This window comes from Asterias amurensis, chromosome 5 (genome assembly GCF_032118995.1).
Source record: "Asterias amurensis chromosome 5, ASM3211899v1".
In the NCBI taxonomy this organism is placed as follows: Eukaryota; Metazoa; Echinodermata; class Asteroidea; order Forcipulatida; family Asteriidae; genus Asterias; species Asterias amurensis.
This window is the reverse complement of record NC_092652.1, coordinates 26,094,672-26,115,792: the sequence shown is the minus strand read 5'-3', so window position 1 is coordinate 26,115,792 and position 21,121 is coordinate 26,094,672. Positions and strand designations below refer to the sequence as shown.

The following is a 21,121-nucleotide window of genomic DNA, read 5'->3' as shown; positions in this document are numbered from 1 at the left end:
TTATGAGAAATGTATTATTGCACTTTCACTGGGCACCTACAGGTAATATCACAGAAAAAGAGTTGTTGCATTTCAAATAAAACAATAATATTGTATTTTCCAACACTTCGAATAGAAGAGAAGTGTACCCATCGTACACTCTTATATCGGTGACCATATAGAGTGTAGATAGATATAGAGTTTGTATCTATCCTCCATTCATACACCATACTCAGTGCACAACTTGAGTTCTTCAAAATCTGAAAATTATCCATGTATGACAAAGTATACTTTACATCCAGTTATTTATGAGTATTTCTTTTTATGGTTGTATCTCTATTGAGTGTGTGTCACCGAACAAAAGCCCCCCGCGTCATCAGTCACCTTTTAGGTGAAGGGGGAACTGTTTGTTTAGATGATTGGTTGCCTTAATCACGTGGTTTACTGTGTTTCTCTTCCGTATTTGGTAGTTGGTGCTGACCTACGTTGAGGTAAGTCGTGGTGTACTCCATTCATCATCTAGCAGTCGGTGCTTGAGTTGATCGGGACAGCTAGACAGCCAGAGCAGCTCTTACCACGGCAGCAGTCAAGCCACTAATATCCACAAGGGTCACAAATCAACGAGGTATAGCCCTAGCTACAAGACAGATGAGCTCTTATTTCGCACACTCGTTGTCGACGGCCGCGTCAGGCGATTTCCACCATGGGTCGGATTACCCTTCCGCTGCGGCTGTGCAGGGTTACACCCACCAGGCACCCCATTACCCGGCCAACAGTACCCCTGTTAACTACAGTTACAACTACGGGACGCAGTTGGACGGGAGTTTCTACCACATGGATCGAACCCCGTCCATGGAGCCAACCGTGCCCCTAACCCACCCCCAGAGCTCGCCCGTGTCCGGTGTAACGGCTACCACCACGTCGGCTTACAACCGGTGTCAGAACCAGCATCAGACTTCGGGGGCCGCAGCCGCTGCGTCCGGGGTCTCCTGCGTGAAGATGACGAGTCAAAGTATGAGCGGAGATTGTGTCAAGTCAGCGATGAAGGGTGCACAGACAGCCCGACAACCTGAGCAGATATACCCATGGATGAGACGAATTCATTCCAACACCGCAGGTAAATCTTAAACTTTCAAATCTTTGCATTAAGCTCGAAACAATTTAACCAAAGTCAAGCCTGACCAAAATGATTAGTTGCAAAGTAATTTGGACAAGAGTTTGAACATGGTTGATGGCCTACACCGCTGGTCATAACCTGTGTTCACCCTGTCGGTGTCCTAGCTAAAATATGGCCGTTTTACCTTTATTTTGTTTTTAAGGATTTGGGTACCTTTTCAAAATTTCCATAGATTTACATTAAACTTACAGGGTTTGAAGATAATGCTAGTGGAAAGCTTCCCTTCAAATATTACTTACTGAGGTGCTGTAGTTTTTGAGAAATGAGTAAAACAATGTCATGAAAATACGTTTGTAAATGATTAAAATAATTTTCGTCTCATAAGACGAAAGTTATTTTTATGACATTGTTTTACTCATTTCCCCCCAAAAACTACAGCACCTCAGCACGTAATATTTTCAGGGTAGCTTTCTACTGTCATTATCTTCAAACTGTGTAAGTTTAGTGTAAATCTGTGGACATTGTGTGTTTTTGTCTTACAAAAGTTACATAGACCCTTTAAACATTGTTAAATTGAACTTTATAAACATTTTCCTGTTTCTTTTTGCAAACTTGTTTTCCTGTATTTTGTTCGTTTGCTGATGTCACGTCAAGCAGAACTGAACCCATTCTTAGTTAGTCACAAACCATTTATCTAAACCTCTAGGGATCTGTCTTGCTAATATGGGATTTACTTGATACATCTTTTGTTTTCCCATCATTTGCTTTTTTTTTGTTTTGTTACCACTGAAATTTAATTAATAGATGGTCGACAAGAAAATGTAGTATCAACCTATTTATATTGACGTGTCGTTTGTATGCTATACCTGCTCTTTATTGCACATTCAAAACTGTAGCTCAAATTCAGCCATTGTGGAATTATTAAAGCAAAAATAATTTAATTTAATTTAATTATTAATCTTTTGGAGAAACAAACGAAGATAATGTTGTCCCTACTAACATCAATGGGAGGGGGTAATCACAATAATTTTAACGAGTGGCTTAACAATGCCTGTTAGGTTCTCTTCATAAATAAACCCACGTACCAAATCATTATGTATACGACACATCATCGCAGGCAAATACTGCAGCTATTCATTCAATTATATCAACTTCAATTTGGCTAAAATCCTCTAATTTGCATCAATACAGCCCCTTTAGTTAATTGTTATTTAAATGTTTGCTTTTGTCTGATTCCATTATTGTGAGAAACACGTGTGTACCCAGAGCACTGGATACAAACCACCGAAGCATGACTTCACTGTAGGCATAATATGTATTCTGTTACAGCAAGTTTTAAAGACAATGGCGCAACTCAAATAATAACAAATTGGTTTGTGGTAGGTTTTGTCTCATGAGAAAACATTCCTTACTTTCACAAATAGTTGGAAACGAAGACGTACAGGTTAGCCATGTATGTTAATATAATTGTAAAGAAGAAATTTCACAGACAAAATTGTCTGTAATTTTGTTTTTTGTTTGACAACATTCCTAAAACGTGTTCGGCATTATCTAATGTTTAACAATCAAACCTCGACATTGATGGACATTTTCGAGTTGTCGTGCATGAACTTAAGGTACCAAATTAAAAGTGAGTTGACCGCAATTCATGCGGTATAAAGGGGGAAATAACTTCACTACAAACAAATATTACACATATAAATCAATAAATAATGAAAATAATGAAATCCATGCGATACCTTTAAACTTTGCATGGCGCCCATTGGCTTTGGCAATCCAAATAAATGTATACATTAAACCAAATGTTAGACAGCAGCAACAGTTGTCTTGCATAACATGAAAGGTATTTAAAACAAATGCCTTTGAGCCAAAATATTTTGAAAAACAAACAATTATATAAATATTAAAATAAAGTTCCCGGTGCCACGCATTTTATGTTAATTCTTTTTCGTGTTTTTTGTTAACTATTTTTTCTTAATAATTCATATATTCGTTTATTAATTCAATTAGGTTTATTAAAAATATCACAAAATACACGACATAAGTTCAAAAGACCTTAAATTGGCTTGTTTACATGTTTACAACATAATTGTTAGATGCTCTGCAGAATAATTATAATGACAATTACAACACATGTTATTTAGCCATTACCCTAACACCGATGTGTGTAAGCACTGTTCTCAATACTTGTCCGAGTTCCGGAGACAACAACAAAAACCAGGCATATAACTCGGTGGGATTCGACCTTTGCAAATATATAGCATACGTAATACCAACCACCGAGAAAGCCCGGTAGCTAGAGGCAGTTGGAATCCTGCATACGGCGAGAACCGCAACGATTTAAATAGATATTAATTTTTTTTTTTACCCATATACACCGATGACTATTTTGTAAACTGTACATTTCGGCTTTTAGCCGCTGTATTGCAGTGTTTTAATAAATAAACCACGAATAATAATAATGTTTGTTAGCACTGAATACTCAGTACTTTCCCGAGTCCTGTGAACATCACATGCTTATTACTCGGGTGGAATTCGAACCCATGACCCTTGCAATTCTAGAGCAGTGTCTTACCAACTAGACTACCGATGTTGCCCGGTAACTAGAGACAGTTCGAACCCTATGTTTTAATAGATGTATTAAAACCCCATCCGAGATGCCTGTGATTCTGTTTCTCAGAGCTCGGGAAAGTACCGAGTATACAGTGCAGATACACACAACATAATATTCTTTATCTTCAATGCAAATACAAATCTATAATTGTATCATATAATACCAAAACCACAAATAAACTTTGATTTTTATTATTTCGCCCGTTAATCAGAGACCATGTCAATACACAACGTAAATTGCACCTGCATGTGCCGTAAACAGGTGACAGAGCTTTTTATGTAACTTTACCACAAAGCCAACAATACTACGGCACATAACCTTTCTCAAAGTGCACTCACTTCTTTGAGGTATTACCGTGATGGTCAAACCCATGGCCAACGGTCTGACTCTCAAAAGTTATTTTTATGAATAATTTCCATGTATAAAATATTTAATTAATAAGACTAGTATAGTCACTGTGATATATCTCAAAAAGGAGGCTTACACTTTTAGATGGCAAATCCCAAGAAACTTCAGTTATAAGACAGACTTTGTAATTGAAGCTTTAACAGATGAGCGATAGAGGGAGAGAGAAACATCATACACGTTCAGAATCGGGTTGTCGATCCCTTAAAGACACTGAACACTGTTGGTAATTGTCAAAGACCAGTGTTCTCACTTAGTGTATCTCAACATATGCGCATATAACAAACCTGTGCAAATTTGAGCTCAATTGTTGTCAAAGTTGCGAGATAATAATGAAAGAAAAGAACACCCTTGTCCCACGAAGTTGTGCTTCAGATGCTTGGTAAAATTACTTCTTTCTTGAAAACTACGTTACTTCAGAGGGAGCTGTTCCTCACAATGTTTTATACTATCAACCTCACCCCATTACCCGTTACCAAGTAAGATTTTATGCTAACAATTAGTTGGATAATTACAAATAGTGTCCACTGCCTTTAAGAGTCTTGATTAGGCTGGAGGGATGATCGCACAATACGAGTAGATTAACCAATGACAAAGCAGAGAAAGCAGCGTTTTGTAAATTATAGTGTTAATATGGCTTGGAATTCGTTTACTCGCTATCAATTTATGAATGTTCTCCGTGAACTGGACCATAGGGTTCACCTTTTTATCGTTCAAGAAGAGGGGGGGGGGGGGGGGGGGCTCACATTAGTGATGACAAAAAATACCAATTAAATACAAAAGGTTTTGAGGAATCAGCTGCTATTTTGTCAAAGGACTTCAGGTCGTAGGTCGGCTTCAACGTATCCGTTTCGCCAATACAGTAAGCCATGCGTAACAGCAGCTTGATTGTGACTTTACAACTAATCTCAATAATAAACTATGATGATGATGAAATTTATTATCATTGTTATTATTATGATGTTATTGTTATTGTAATTTCGATTCAATGCACTTGAGTTTGCTCCATATGGCGTTTGAATAGAGATAGCTGATTTTAAAATCTGAATTGATTATAAAATAATAGCTGAATACTTTATAGAAAGCATGCATCCTATATACAACACGGTGGATCATTTATCATACCTTATCAGCAGACTATAAAAACTGATAATGTTATTGTTTTAGAGTAAACGACTATGTGCATTGATACAAATAAGTTAATGTTTTGTTAGGCCAAACATGTTAACCAGTAATGCAGTCAATGGTTTTATCAAATTCCCGAATACGCTCAGTTTATTCTTAACTCAAGGAAAAGGTTAAATTTCTCAAAACATTTTAATGTTAGTTCTATGTTGAGTCATATGGCGGATAGTTCTCTTTGTTTACCGTTTCGAATTGGACATTGTAACACATTTCAAACCCCGCTCCAGGCAGAACAAATGTAAGGTTCACTTAAAGGGAAGGTACACGTTTGGTATTTTTCAAAGACCAGTCTTCTCACCCGGTGTATCCCAACATAAGCATAACATAACAAGCGTGTGAAAATTTGAGCTGAATTGGTCATCGAAGTTGTGAGAAATTGATGGAAGAAAAAACACCCTTGTTGGACGAATTTGTGTGCTTTCAGATATGCCTAGAAGTATTTGTATTAATTTAGTGAGAAATTACCTCTTTCTCAAAATGTATGCTACTTCAGAGGGAGCCGTTCCTCACAATGTTTTATACTATCAACAGCTCTCCAATGCTCGTTCCCAAGTCAGTTTTTAAGTTAATATTTGTTTTGAGTAATTACCAAACGTGTACATTCCCTTTAAATACACTGGGCACTTGATGTATCTCAACATTATGCATAAAATAACAAACCTGTGAAAATTTGAGCTCAATTGGTCGTCGAAGTCGTGAGATAATAATGGAAGAAAAAGTGCCCTTGTTGCACAAAGTGTGTGCTTTCAGATGCTTGATTTCGAGACCTCAATATATAATTATGTGGTCTCGAAATCAAATTCAAATGTTTTAGTGAGAAATTGTTTCTTTCTCAAAAACTATACGCTACTTCAGAGGGAGCTGTTTCTCACACTGTTTTATACCATTATCAGCTCTCCATTACCCGTTACCAATTCAGGTTTCATGCTAATAATTATTTTGAGTAATTATTAATAGTGTCCAGTGCCTTAAATATAAATATAATAATTATGAATTATGAACTCCATATGTTTACATTGTTCGTGTTTGAAATCGTATATTCAATTCATAATTTGTATATTGTATACACAGCCACCTTTAATTTACTGTCCTGGGTATATTACAATGTTACGGTCATATGTTGTTAAATGAATATTCATATTTGCCCATGGCAGTCAGACTATGGTACGTCATCCTGGTCAATATAAAGTCTTGTTTGTCAGAGGTTGACTCGTGCAAACTTTACTTTTTTGGAAACATATTTTCGAAGTGAAGTTTCTGACTAAGAGAATCCCTTAATCAAAATTGTGGCATTAACATTTAAAGGCAGTGGACACTATTGGTAATTACTCAAAATAATAATTAGCACAAACCTTTCTTGGTAACGAGTAATGGGGAGAGGTTGATAGTAAAAAAAAACATTGTGAGAAACGACTCCCTCTAAAGTAATGTAGTTTTCGAGAAAGAAGCAATTTTCCACGAATTTGATTTCGATACCTCAGATTTAGATTTTGAGGTCTCGAAATCAAACATCTAAAAGCACACGGCTTCGTGTGACAAGGGTGTTTTTTTTCTTTAATTATTATCTCGCAACTTCGACGACCGATTGAGCTTAAATTGTCACAGGTTTGTTATTTTATGCTTATGTTGATATACACCAACTGTGAAGGCTAGTCTTTGACAATACCAATAGTGCCTTTAATATACCTCCACGAAGTAAAATGTAGCATGATCCATAGAATTGTGTGGTGTTCGATATAATTGAAATACCCGAATCCATATAATTATTGTCGTTGTCTCAATTTCAAACTAGAAGTTTGTTTTAGAAGAAAACAAAATCACCTGCTTTACGCGGCATGTCATGAGTGGGCCTTCAGACTTCCGTGGTCGCCTGTAATGAGCTTTTATGAACGTGTTCAATATTTCATTTATGCATCTCGATACATTATTTTGATTTCAATAAGTTGAACCAGTACAATAATTAAACTTACATTAGCTGAATTGTTCAGTTTTATAGCAGTGTATAATTTGCACATGTAAAGATAAGATCAGATTATACGATTTGTGTAGACTATCAATTAGTCACAACCCCCAAAATGACGGGGGGGGGGGGGGGTGCATTTCTACCACACTACCAAATCTAACTATTCATATCAAAGGCCAATGTTGTATTTTAGTACACAATACCCAAATGACCCGCTGCACAGAGAGGTATGCATACATTCAATACTATAATGATTGCATTTCACTTCACTCGCATTTATTAGTCAAATTCAAACCTCGTTTCATCATAAAACGGAACATTATTCAGATAAATATCTCATTAATCCTTGAAAATACATACCCACTAACCCATCCGACGTAGTAAATGACACATAATCAACCGTTTAATTGCCAACTTCGTTAAAATTGGACAGCCATCCCTTAGCACGATGACGATGTGTGCATAGAGCAGTGCGGGGGTATAAACGTCTTTAGCGGACTGCCAGCGCGAGGTCACCGGGTCGAGGGACGCGCAGGCCCCGCTGGCGTTTACGACTACACATCACACTTCGAACACAATGCTCGTAGTATCAGAGAAGCGATCGTGTGTAATGGATTGTTACGTACGTATACCTCGTGCATCCTCAAGAGACGTGCATCTTGTTGTGTGTGTGGTGTGTGTGGAAATGTTGCCTATTACTCTATTGAATCACCGTAAATCTGAAATGAAAATGAAGTTTGTGTTTTAAAGGGAGGGTGCACCTTTGGTTATTAAGCCTACTCCAAAAGTGAATGACTATGACAAGTTTAGTAGGAAACACTGCAGCTGTTGATAATGCGCAGTATTTTGAAAAACATTTTCCTTAAAAAAAAAAAGGAAAACAAAATATATATTGAATCAAATCACAAGAGGATTTTTCATTTTTTATATTTTAACCATCTGTTTAAACCTATCTTTTAAACCATAAACCATTGTTTTTTTGTTTTTTTGTTTGTTGTTGTTTTTTGCAGAAAGTATTCTCCTATACAGTCAGCATTTTTAGTCTAGAGCCTGCACAGACTACTCTGAAAGCCCTCATGGACAAATTATATAGTGACTTACGAGCTGACTAGCAAGGCATTGTTTTCAATTCAATTCTGACAAACGTGACATGCTACAACAGAAGTTGTCATGTTACAACATTACAATGATAAACGGCTTGGGTCCAAAATGATAATAATTAATAAATACTTTAATAAACCAAATATTACCTTTATGGGAACAACAAATATATGTTGTGTTTCCTTCTAAAATTAATTACTATTGCATAACCAGTTCGTGGGCGTTAGTAGACGCTTTGACCATTTCATTATTAAATTTAATTTGTCAATTTTTGTTTGTTTTGGCCTAACACACTTATTTAGTTATCATTTATACATCATCAAATATATAATATTAAAGGAACACGTTGCCTTGGATCGGACGAGTTGGTCTTTGAAAAGCGTTTTAAAACCGCTTGTTGTTAAATGCATATGGGTAGAAAGAGGTTTTAAAAGTAGACTACAATGATCCACACAAATATGCCTCGAAATTGCGTGGTTTTCATTTTACCTCGTCGACAAGCTCGGTCGGCCATTTTTGACTCCCATAAATGGCCGACCATATTAGTTCGCAAAGTAAAACGAAAACCACGCAATTTCGAGGCATGTTTGTGTGGATCATTGTATTCTACTTTTACAACCTCTTTTTACCCATATGCATTTAATAACAAACGGTTACAAACGCTTTTCAAAGACCAACTCGACCGATCCAAGGCAACGTGTTCATTTAAGGAAATGTGAACCATTCGAGGGAAAATCAATTGTTGAGATTTACAGTTGTCTCTAAAGAGAATCGGATAAAATACAAGGAATGATTAACCCAGACACTCATCAAATGAATATCTTACTTTGGAAATAGTCACTTAAGCCAGTTTATGAATCATTTCGACCATGGGCCAATAATCTCTGCTGCACAAAATCAAGCTCAAAATATTGTCATCCCTAATATAAATATGCCGTCAATTATGTATACAATTTAAAGTAACTGACAATACAAGAAAATCAAAGAACAAAAGACCATTATTGGATCATTCAAATTTTAATTATTGCCTAAACACTTTGATTATTATATAACCTTTTCTCCGGGGTATCCCAGGTTAAGGAAAGCTCTACCTTTGTATTGCATTGGCATGAAACTCACCTCTTCTAAATATGAATTATAATAAGGAATGTAAAGACGCCTGTGCGGCACCATAATGTTGCCCGAGCCCTAAATGTAGCCTGACCTAAATGTAGCCCCAAACATGTACCTGCACGGGCTACATTATGGTGCCGCACAGACACCTCTTTAAATCAGCGTTTTTAATTGAGCTGTAATATGTGTGTGGGTGTGTTTTGTCTTGTATTTAAACGGTCACATTTCAAGGCAATTTAGATTGAAGGTTATGGTTAGATGGGTCTGTCTCCGGAAGAGATAAATTTATTATCGATGCCAGCAGGGTTAGTTTTTGCCACTATACTTTTTGGGGTGTCGTCTGGTAGCTGTTGTTTGTATTTCTCTGTTGGCCTGGATGACGTATCCCAATACGGTGGTTTGGGGCACTGGCCTGGCGAATGGTGACCAGATACTTCTCTAAACTAACACACATGACAAGCTCTTTTTTTTCAATTATGTATTCTTTAAAAATGTCGAATAATATTACAAACCACCAGAGAAACTTACTGGGTAAATCCTTTAAAATATTATGTTGTGGGTCTTTGATTATGTTTATCAACATGACGCAACAAGCCTTTTAAAATAATGTTATTCATTATTGACATTGCTCAAAACTGGTTGAAATCCACGGTCAAGTGAAAATGTATGAAATGGTGTGCTTATAAATTTAATTTAATTAAATTAAATTAAATTAAATTTAACTCAATACAATCCAATATGACGTTAACTCCATATTCTTTTTGGAAAATAGTTCAATATGAGAGTATCAGAATATAGAACAGGTAACAAATCAAAAGCGCACAAAGTATACAACCTTAATAATAGCGTTAAAGCAAATAATAAATAAATAACTAGGAATGATACAGGATCCCAATCATTCGGATGAATATCCCCTCCATTGTTGTACCTTCCCTCCATAAAATATTGCGAAGAACTTTTGTGGACTATTTCTAAACACGTGTATAGACGGAGGCAATTAGCACCAAACCGGACGGCTTTTGTGCTGGCACTTCAATCCTGGAAAAGGTTTTTCATGAATGGCGTAATAATTATTTATACAAAGCCTTTCCAGTTTGTAATTCCAGTGATGGTTGATGCGCGGTGTAATCATCACGATTGTAAAAGAAATGTAGTCAACAAAAAGCCATGTCAAGATCATGCATCGGTGATCGTTCGAAGCTTGATCATTTTGTCCACTTTCATCATGTACTTCTCTTATATACTCCGAATATTTCACATGACAAAAAAACATGTATTCTGTAAAAAATAAGTAATGGTTAAACATGGCCATTGAAAGTTTGTGCTTTTTTTTTTTTTTTGCACGGTTTTCCTTTTACGTCGCGAACTATCACGGTCGGCCGTTTATGGGAGTCAACATTTTGACTCCCATAAATGGCCGACCGTGTTAGTCGACGATGTAAAAGGAAATCCACGCAATTTCGAGGCATATTTGTGTAGATCATTGTATTCTACTTTTACAATATCTTTCTAACCATATGTATTTTATAACAAACGGTTACAGAACGCTTTTCAAAGACCAACTCGACCGATCCAAGGCAACGTGTTCCTTTAACTAATTATATGATTATTTCCTTAAAAAGTTGGAGTATAGTCGTTATGGAAAAATATATCAGGTTACATCCCGGTATAATGGTTTTATCCCACATCATTTGAAACTGCAACATGTTTTTGTGTACAAGCAAATGGCAAAGTTTACCAGATTTTCTAATTTCATGGCCAGCTCTTCGTTTTGTTGTAGTTAGCGTCCACTCTGCATGAAACACACGATGTTAATTTAGTAAGAGCTTTATTTATTTATATGACACCTCTGCTTGTTGCAACGGTGTCTTGTGATGATTTCCTTTACTCTTTACATTGGGTGCACTTTCTCGATTGAACGTTGCTGGAATAAGATGGGGTTACTTCTTGTCTTGAGATTCGAATTAGTGTGTGTTGATTTATAAACAAACTTGGTAGACGGGACAGCTAAGTCGAAGCTGTCAGGGGAAATGCACTTTTAAGATCAGGATTGAGTTGATCTTAACTTGGTTGTAGTGTGCCGCGGTAAAAATATACACGAACATGGAACTAATTTTAATCAAGGACCCCCCCCCCCCCCAAAAAAAAAAAAAAAAAAAAAAAAAAAAAGGCTAAGATTGTATATCAATCTTTATTGGAAAGCCAATTTGACGTTGCAATTTTCAATTATGGTGTATTCGTTTATTCGTGATATCATTATCGATTGTTGTCTCGAGGAAAATTCCTGTCTGGAATTCTGTCAAAGTCAATAAAATATATATTTTTTTAAGACCGGACAATGGTCTTTTAAATTACCGCAAAGAAACCGAAGTCCGGCAGGGTACACGATCGTTTTACAATACAAAACATAAATATTTGTCACAGTGTTTATGAAATTTTCAACGATTTGATTTTACTCATTGAATAGTGTACAACGGAGTCAACTTCAACATTCCTAATATCTAACAATATTTCACATACTGTTGATAGTATCCCTTTCATCGAAATGCCTTGAACGTCGTGGAGCAATTATTTATGATCTTACTTGATAGTGTTTTTATGTTTTAAATTTAGGGCTCTCGATTATTTGGTGAAAACTTGCCTCGTTTTGCCTCAACCACCTAAGTGACATAATGTGTACATCATTGCATCAGTATGCATGCACAACCCGCAGCACACACCCCGAGACTGTAAGTGTTCCTCAGGAATTGTGTAGACTATAAGCTTGTTGTCGTGGGACATATTCTTGTAAACATTATCAACGCGCAATCATGACCCGTTAGAGTGGTGGGGTCTCATCTTCACATCACAGTCAGGATGTATTTCACCAGTCACAAATTAGATAAATATACAAGTTCAATCGACACGTTCATGGATGAGTTTAACTTAGGTAGAGGAAGATACATCAGAGTGCACAGAGTACAGTGATGGTTAGGGATAATGGTGTCACGATTCACGCTCACGTTTTTTATGTTAATGCAATGATAATTATTTTGTTTTAAACATGACGATAGTTTTGAGGTACACACCAAAGGATTTTCATTGTTAATTTCTGTTTTATATTATTATTCAGACGTCTGTACTGCATCATAGAAGGAATTATTTTAGATCGAATGATCTTTTAAACATAATTCACTCTTTACTTTTTATTTGCATTGAAAGTTGTGATTGTTCGAACAAGTCATTTGTGTGATGCCACACGATTTGTCTGTCTGTTTGATGTTTTTTCTCTCTTTTTTTATTACATAGTTGTCATCTTTTCAAAACCTAATGTTTGTTTTTGTTTCTTTATTTTCTCCCCCTAATAAGCACAAACAATTTATATAAGAAAAAGTGCAATACAACTTATCTGAATTTGTCAACCCCTCGAGCCTTGTTATACAATAATGGGTGTATTGGCAATGTTAGTATGTTGATTAATTGTGTTTTTCTTAAGTAGAGGAAGCAATTAAAAAACTATATACAAATATATAAATCATTCTGAAACTATTTTAGATGTGATACAAATTATGGGCAATAATGGGCAAGTGAATCGCTTAGCTCTATTCTCTAGATAAACATAAAAGCATGACATCCAATAATTACCAATGATTAATTATAGCTGATGAGGTGGACAATCGGTTTAATCGTTAGGATCAACTATTAAATATATTATTTTGTAACTGTTGAAGTGAAATTTTCACGCATAATTAACCGTGAATACAGTTATTTGTCAAACGGTAATAATGTTTTATGTCACCTAGTTTCAAAGGCTTTTGTTTGTTTCAATTGTGTCCGTACATGAGTTATGGTACCTCTATACAATAGTATTTATACAACAGTGCGATGTCCCCAAAAAGAGCATTTATATTAAATATATTTGCAACAACAAAAAAGTGATTTAAGTGCAATGAGATATGACAATGGATTTGCGATTTGTATAAGTTTTAATTCCCGCGCGGGATGTGAATGATTGTATGTTAATTTATATTTTATTGGTTTATTTAATTTAAAACAGCATTAAAACGAACGGACAATATTCGATGACTTGATATAAAAAAAAAGTGTTTAAAATCATAAATAACAACACAGACTTGTTATGCGCACATATCCACCCTGAGTGTTCAGGGCGCAGTAAAAAAAAAAAAAAAAAAAAAAAAAGACCCTATACAAACTAGTAATGTTACAAATTAAAGTGGGTTTTGAAAGAGTTTTGCATCTGTGAAAAAAACGACTAAACGAATCATCTTCACTTGTTACGGTTTTAAATAATGTTGTGGAAGAAAAGAACATAATACAACCAACATGTATAAAGCTCAATTAATTTCACAGACAGTAACTTGGTTAAACCTCAAATACAAAGTGTGTCGTGCAATTACTGTCAGACAATTAATGTATTGGACAGTACCTGTCATTGCTAATCAAATCTGAGAACGTCTACCCCTCCCCCAATCTTCAAGGTATCGTCTTAAAACCGGATCTTATGATTTCCTATTTTCTCAACTTCGGTTTCCTGTGTCTGACTTGGACACTTATCTTACACAGAATTGTCTTTGCAGTGGTATGCGATGGCTTTGTTAGGGATGGAGCTCATGGGGGCCATAGCCGACTTTCTCGGGGCACTCCTTGAGGAATTTGCGGTGTCAGGTTTGGCACTCCTCGGAGAAACGTACTCACGTCATGTCCGGTGAAATTCTGAGTAAAATATGACTATTGTCAAGTCATTATTTAAAGCAAAAGAAAAACAAAAGAAAACTTTTGGAAACACAAGTTGCCATGTTAATTGACTCACAATGTATTGCTAGATATGTCAAGTGTTGGCCCGCATTAAAACTTTAAATTTTGATAGATTTGAACAAGTTATAAGCCTCATTAAAGGCATTGCACGAAAACATCCGCCAAAATAAATGTTTAATAAAACAAACACAAATGAATTTTTGAAGGGATCATGATATTATCATGAGAAAATTGTTCACGAAATTAACCTTTAAGGAAATAAATTAGATGAATTAAACTACAACACTAACATCCGAGTTTGTCGCATTCGTGTGTCAGTTTATCTTGTTCTGGTGGTGAAAAACCTCTCCTCGCTAAAAGTTAATCGACAATAAATTAATACATTTTAAAATAAAAACCAATGCCTCATTTAAAAACACTGGACACTTTTGGCAATTGTCAAAGACTAGCCTCACAGTTGGAGTATCTCAATATATGCATACAATAAAAAACCTGTGAAAGTTTGAGCTCAATCGGTCGTCGAAGTTGCGAGATAATAATGAACACAACAAATACCCTTGTCACACGAAGTAGGTGCTTTCAGATGCTTGATTTCGAGACCTTATACTCTAAACCTGAGGTCTCAAAATCAATGTAGTGGAAAATCACTTCTTTCTCGAAAACTACATTACTACAGAGGGAGCCGTTTCTCACAATGTTTCATACTATCAACCTCTCCCCATTACTCTTTACCAAAAAAGGTTTTATGCTAATAATTATTTTGAGTAATTACCAGTAGTGTCCACTGCCTTTAATCTTACGATTGGTGATGATCGATTGGTGATGTTTAGCATCAAGTAAAGACCCCCCCCCACCCCCTCGCCCCCATAACCGGAACAATCTGACGATCACACAACTAAAATGTCAAAAGTAAAAGTGTCTTCATATTTTATTTTATTCAGCATTTTGAAAAGCCATGCGCAAAACAAAATGCCAGATTATCTACTCTTTGTGCAAGATTTAGCTTGTTTTTCGTCACCAAACATCATCATAATAGCGGATGTTTTTGTTTGTGAAGAAAGACACCGGACTGGATACAGCAGAGCTATGTTCAGCAATGTAAGATATATCACAGTATTGGGACACCAACCGAAAATATACGTCAAATTAACAAAATGTTGTGTCTCTAAACAGATTTAGAGAAGTCCCACTATACCTGGTTCTGCCTTTAAAGACACTGGACACGTTTGGTAATAGTCAAAGACTAGTCTTCACAGTTGGTGTATATCAACATATACATAAAATAACAAACCTGTGAAAATTTGAGCTCAATCGGTCGTCGAATTTGCGAGATAATAATGAAAGAAAAAAAAAAAAAACTTGTGTCACGAAGTTGTGTGCTTTCTGATGCTTGATTTCGAGACCTCAAATTCTAAACTTGAGGTTTCGAAATCAAATTCGTGGAAAATTACTTCTTTTTCGAAAACTACGTCACTTCAGAGGGAGCTGTTTCTCACAATGTTTTATACCATCAACCTCTCCCCATTACTCGTAATCAAGTAAGGTTTTATGATGATGATTATTTTGAGTAATTACCAATAGTGTCCACTGCCTTTAAGTACAACTGGCGTACCAATGGTACCTGGATTCAGATTAAATGTGTGTTTTTACAGGTAATTTCCAGTTGACCATAACATTGATATGGAGTCAAATAATCCTTAAAACTTAATTAATTTTCATTATCATTTTGCTTTTCTCCAGGTAACCAGACGAATGGTCTCGAGCCCAGTAAACGATCACGCACAGCGTACACGCGGTACCAGACCCTCGAGCTTGAAAAGGAATTCCATTTCAACCGCTACCTCACAAGACGGCGTCGCATCGAGATTGCGCATGCGCTCGGTCTTACCGAACGCCAAATCAAAATCTGGTTCCAGAACAGGCGAATGAAATGGAAGAAAGAGCATAATGTTAAGAGTATCTCCCAGTTAATGAGCCAGGAGGCGGCCGCAGCTGCAGCAGCAGCCGCGGCAGCCGACCACCAGTCGATGCGCTGATTACACTCGTCAGTGCCTCCTAGTCGGACTAAATACCAACTCGACCTAAGATGAAGTGAAGTCACGCCGTGTTTGACCCACACGTAACTCGAGGTAACTTTCCATACACTGGACAAATGGAACTAAAGGAACAATTCTGATAAGAAAATGGAACATTTATGTCGGGTGTTTGTTCCGTTGGGAACGAGGAAAGAAGGCCAGACGAAGGGAGAGCATTTATTTTGTAGATTTTCGCTGTGAATATTTCGCCTCATGTAATACATCTGTTTTTATCATTATTTATTAGTGACTGTTGGACTTGTCATTTATATAGGTACCGTTCAATTTCTTATTATTGTGCACTATTTTTGCCCGAATTGTTACAAAAACTGATTTGAATTGGTTGCGTTTTGTGCAATAATTGAGCGCCCGAGTTATCAAATAATAATATTCACACTCAAGGACTAGTATCTTCTTCGAGATATGTGAATGAAGTCTGTGAGCCTGGTGGTCACGACATTTTTTTCGGTGGGATACAACCCTCTTTTAAAGGCACTGGACACTATGTAATTAGGCCTGGTTAAAGCCAGTGGACACTATTGGTAGTTGTCAAAGACCAGTCTTCTCACTTGGTGTATCTCAACATATGCATAAAATAACAAACCTGTGAAAATTTGAGCTCGAATTGTCGTCGGAGTTGCGAGATAATAATGAAAGAAAAAACACCCTTGTCACACGAAGTTGTGTGCTTTCAGATGCTTGATTTCGAGACCTCAAATTCTAAACTTGAGGCCTCGAAATCAAATTCGTGGAGAATTACTTCTTTCTCGAAAACTACTCCACTTCAGAGGGAGCCGTTTCTCACAATGTTTTATCTTACCAACCTCTCCCCATTACTCGTTCCCAAGTAAGGTTTTATGCTAATAATTATTTTGAGTAATTACCAATAGTGTCCACTGCCTTTAAAACAAAACTGACTTGGTAACGGGCAATGGAGAGCTGTTGATATTATAATAACAATGTGAGAAACGCCCCTCTGAAATAACGTGTTGTAAAGAGGTAATTTCTCACTAAAACAAAATAAACAATTCAGCTGAATCCGTTTAGTATCGATCTGAAAGCACACACGTACTGCAACAAGGGTGTTTTTTTCTTTCATTATTCTCTTGCAACTTCGATGACCAATTGAACCAACATTATTACAGGTTTGTTATTGTATGCATATATTGGGATACGCCAAGTGAGCCATTTGACAATTACCAAACGTGTCTAGAGCTTCAAATCATTCGAAAATAATGAGTATACTTTGTGTTTGATTGAACAGTGAGCATCATTCCACGCAACGCCTGTATAAGTCTAAACATCGCCAACCATGTGAAAAATCATGATGTGAAAGATCACAACAAAATGGGTCAATTGGTACAGTTTTCATTGATAACATTGCCTTGATTTGAGCCATAATAAATTACCGAAGTCGCTGTTCGCTGCTAGTGTTGTCACGAGAACAATGGAATATAGAAAATAATACGACCATCTCACACTCGGTGAGCAATTTACTGCAACAGTACTGCATAATTAACCAGTTTGGATATTATTCATTTAGATTCAATTAGGTTTATTGACATAACAATTCAAGGGCAATAGACACAGGAAAATGTAACTTTATTTCAATGGTTCGTAAAATCTTTCATTTTTGTTGTGTAATAGTAACAATCCTTAGAAATTTGGCAACAATTCATCATACACATACAGAGTGGACAACTGAATTTGAATTCAGAATTGTAAAGACAGAAAATGCCAGGTAAATCATTTTTTGGAAGTTCAATTGCAACTTGATTTTTGTAAGACAGATAGACTGATTTGCAACATTCAGTCAAACAAGTACTTTTTGGACAGTGTTTTAACTTTTTTTTTTTCATTTAGAAGGGACAGGCACATCAAGTATTCAAAATAAGTTGGTTTTATTTAAAGGAAATAACAATATTTGAATGGGAGGACACAAAACTGAGTGCTGATAGATTTGGTCACGCCGTATAACTAAGATTACGTTTTTAAATTTGCGTATTATTATACATCATTGTCTTGGAGCTTTGCGCGCGTCAGAGGGACAAAGAACTCATGGTGCTTGATTGGTCTTAAAGGCAGTGGACACTATTAGTAATTACTCAAAAGAATTATCATCATAAAACCTCACTTGGTAACGAGTAATGGGGAGAGGTTGACAGTATAAAACATTGTGAGAAACGGCTCCCTCTGAAGTGACGTAGTTTTCGAGAAAGAAGATATTTTCCACGAATTTGATTTCGAGACCTCAAGTTTAGAATTTGAGGTCGCGAAATCAAGCATCAGAAAGCACACATCTTCGTGACACAATGGTTTTTTCTTCTTTCATTATTATCTCGCAAATTCGACGACCGATTGAGCTCAATTTTTCACAGGTTTGTTATTTTATGCATATGTTGAGATACACCAACTGTGGGGACTAGTCTTTGACAATTACCAATAGTGTCCACTGTCTTTAAAACAACAAAACTTTGTTAATTTATTTTTTAAAGTTGTTATTAATGATGAGTTTCAACTAGGTATATTGATGTTTGAATTACCAAAACACAAACATTCCTGGCTACGTTTGTCCAGAACGTATTTAAAGACGCTCTTTGTACTAATATAATGGAATATACTTGTAGTTGTCGGGATTTTGCAACACACTTTGTCCTTAATTTGGGATATTACAATCGAAATCAGCTGTTGCGTTTTAAAATAATTGTTTAGGTTTCCAGGTAAATTTTTCTCAGATTGTATTATTGAATGATTTCAGGGAGCATATTTGACATAATTCTTTTTTAATAGAAAAGATCATAATCATTAAGTTTTTAGACTCAACCTAAACGATACTGTTGTATATCATTACAATTATTGTACACCTTTACAAACATTATTTTACTGTTAAAGTCATGATTTAAGATGTTGCTATGTTATCTGTGTCACAATTGATTAATGATCGAGTTGTCCCCAGCTTGACAATTTCCTTTTGAAAACATCCACTAAACTTCATTGTCTCGAAGACAGAAGTGGAAATGGTTTTTGGTTTTTGAATCTTGGAAATGTTCAGACAAGTTAGGCAGGCACGGTATATCTTTGGTAAATACTTATAAAACGAACGACCAAACCAAACTAATTGGACAAAATACACTGCAGTTATTGATATTTTTTAGAAACAATTCCCCCTCCAAGGAATGGTGTTTTGGAGCAAGGGATTTAATCATTTTCACTCTGAGAAAAGTAACATAAACATTTATTTTTGACTAAAACCAAAAGTATACTTTGCATGTAAGAGTGACCTCTTCTAATTTAAAGCAGACACAAGCTTGTCTTCTCAGGCTGCGGTGTTCTCGTTTATTTATTATATATATTTGTTTTAAAGACCATGGACCCTATTGGTAATTGTCAAAGACCAGTCTTCTCACTTGGTGTATCTCAACATACGCATGAAATAACAAACATGTGAAAATTTGAGCTCAATTGGTCGTCAAAGTTGCGAGATAAAAATGAAAGAAAAAACACCTTGTCACACGAAGTTGTGTGCTTTTAGATGCTTGATTTCGATACCTCAAATTCTAAATCTGAGGTCTCGAAATCAAATTTGCGGAAAATTACTTCTTTCTCGAACACTACGTCACTTCAGAGGGAGCCGTTTCTCACAATAGTTTATACTATCAACCCCATTACTTGTTACCAAGTAAGGTTTTGTGCTAATAAATATGTTGAGTAATTACCAATAGTGTCCACTGCCTTTAAGAATATTTGGTTTTGTCAATAATTGTTTTGATTGTCACCACATTTGAATGATATAATTTAGTTCCATAATGACATACAGTCTTTCTTTCGGTCCATCAAACTTTACTATAATCAGTTGAGTATTTTTTTTTTTCTTAGTAATTAAGCTATACATTGAATGAAGTGTCACAACAAAGGAACTGTGTTGTACATATTTGACAACAATTTATATAACTGTGTAAAGTAAGTTACTGATAGATCAAGTTTAGCTTTTGTCTATACGAGTTTTTTCCCTAATTAATATTATGTAAATTCAACCGAGTAAATCGATTCGTTCTACGAATTGGACAGCAATTTGTAAAGTCAAAACTATCTCGTTGTTGTAGTCTTTTCAATGTTTGGTCGAAGGTGATAGAAAATGCATACAATGAGAAATTAGCAATTTGTACGGGTAATAATACTTCAATTATGTTGTGGAAAATGTATTGTTATTATTTCTTTAAGAGCAATCAGCGCGAGAAGGAATTATACATTTACATGCATCAATGGTTGAGTGAGTTCAGAAAAAAAACGAAGCCATGCTGAACTCCTCATTTGCATAAACATGGCGCAATTCGTTGTATGCTCCAAAAGGCTTACTATACGTTTAAGGATAGTAGCAACCATACACACAGTTTTGACACGTGTTCTTTACCTGTTATGTCTGCATGCAACGTAACAACAACAAGTTTACCTGTAACAAATTCGACAGATTTTATGTGGAGGCACCGAAGTGGGAATATGTTTCAACTTCTATTGTCAAAGGTCACGTGCTGAAAACATGTTCATGTATAATAATGAATTTAAAAAAAATGTGCGCGTGGTCGGGGGTATACGTGGTGTGGAATTTGGTTGTCGTCTGATATTTCTGTCCATATTTTCTACGGGTGGATATCTCTGTGGATATTTTTAAACAGGTATGGTCCAAAAGGATTACCTTAGATACACGAATGGATTAACACGGATTAACATGGATTAACATAACATTATGAAATAATATCAAGGAAAGAACACCGAAGTTTTGTTAAAGTCTTATAATTTATTTTTCTTAATAAGCT

General features: G+C 35.9%; 1 protein-coding gene across 3 annotated transcripts in view; it reads left to right on the top strand.

Annotated features, from left to right (window-relative positions):
• LOC139937414 (homeobox protein Hox-A5-like) overlaps positions 1 to 20,336 on the top strand; it is a 43,047-nt gene extending 22,711 nt beyond the window's left edge. For all 3 annotated transcript variants that reach the window (XM_071932550.1, XM_071932549.1, XM_071932551.1), the window contains exons 2-3: positions 450 to 1,096; positions 15,973 to 20,336. In XM_071932550.1, coding sequence (XP_071788651.1) covers positions 628 to 1,096; positions 15,973 to 16,268 — 765 coding nt within the window. In that variant the 5' untranslated portion in view covers positions 450 to 627 and the 3' untranslated portion in view covers positions 16,269 to 20,336. The remainder of the gene's footprint in view (positions 1 to 449; positions 1,097 to 15,972) is intronic.
• The last annotated feature ends 785 nt before the right edge of the window (positions 20,337 to 21,121 follow it).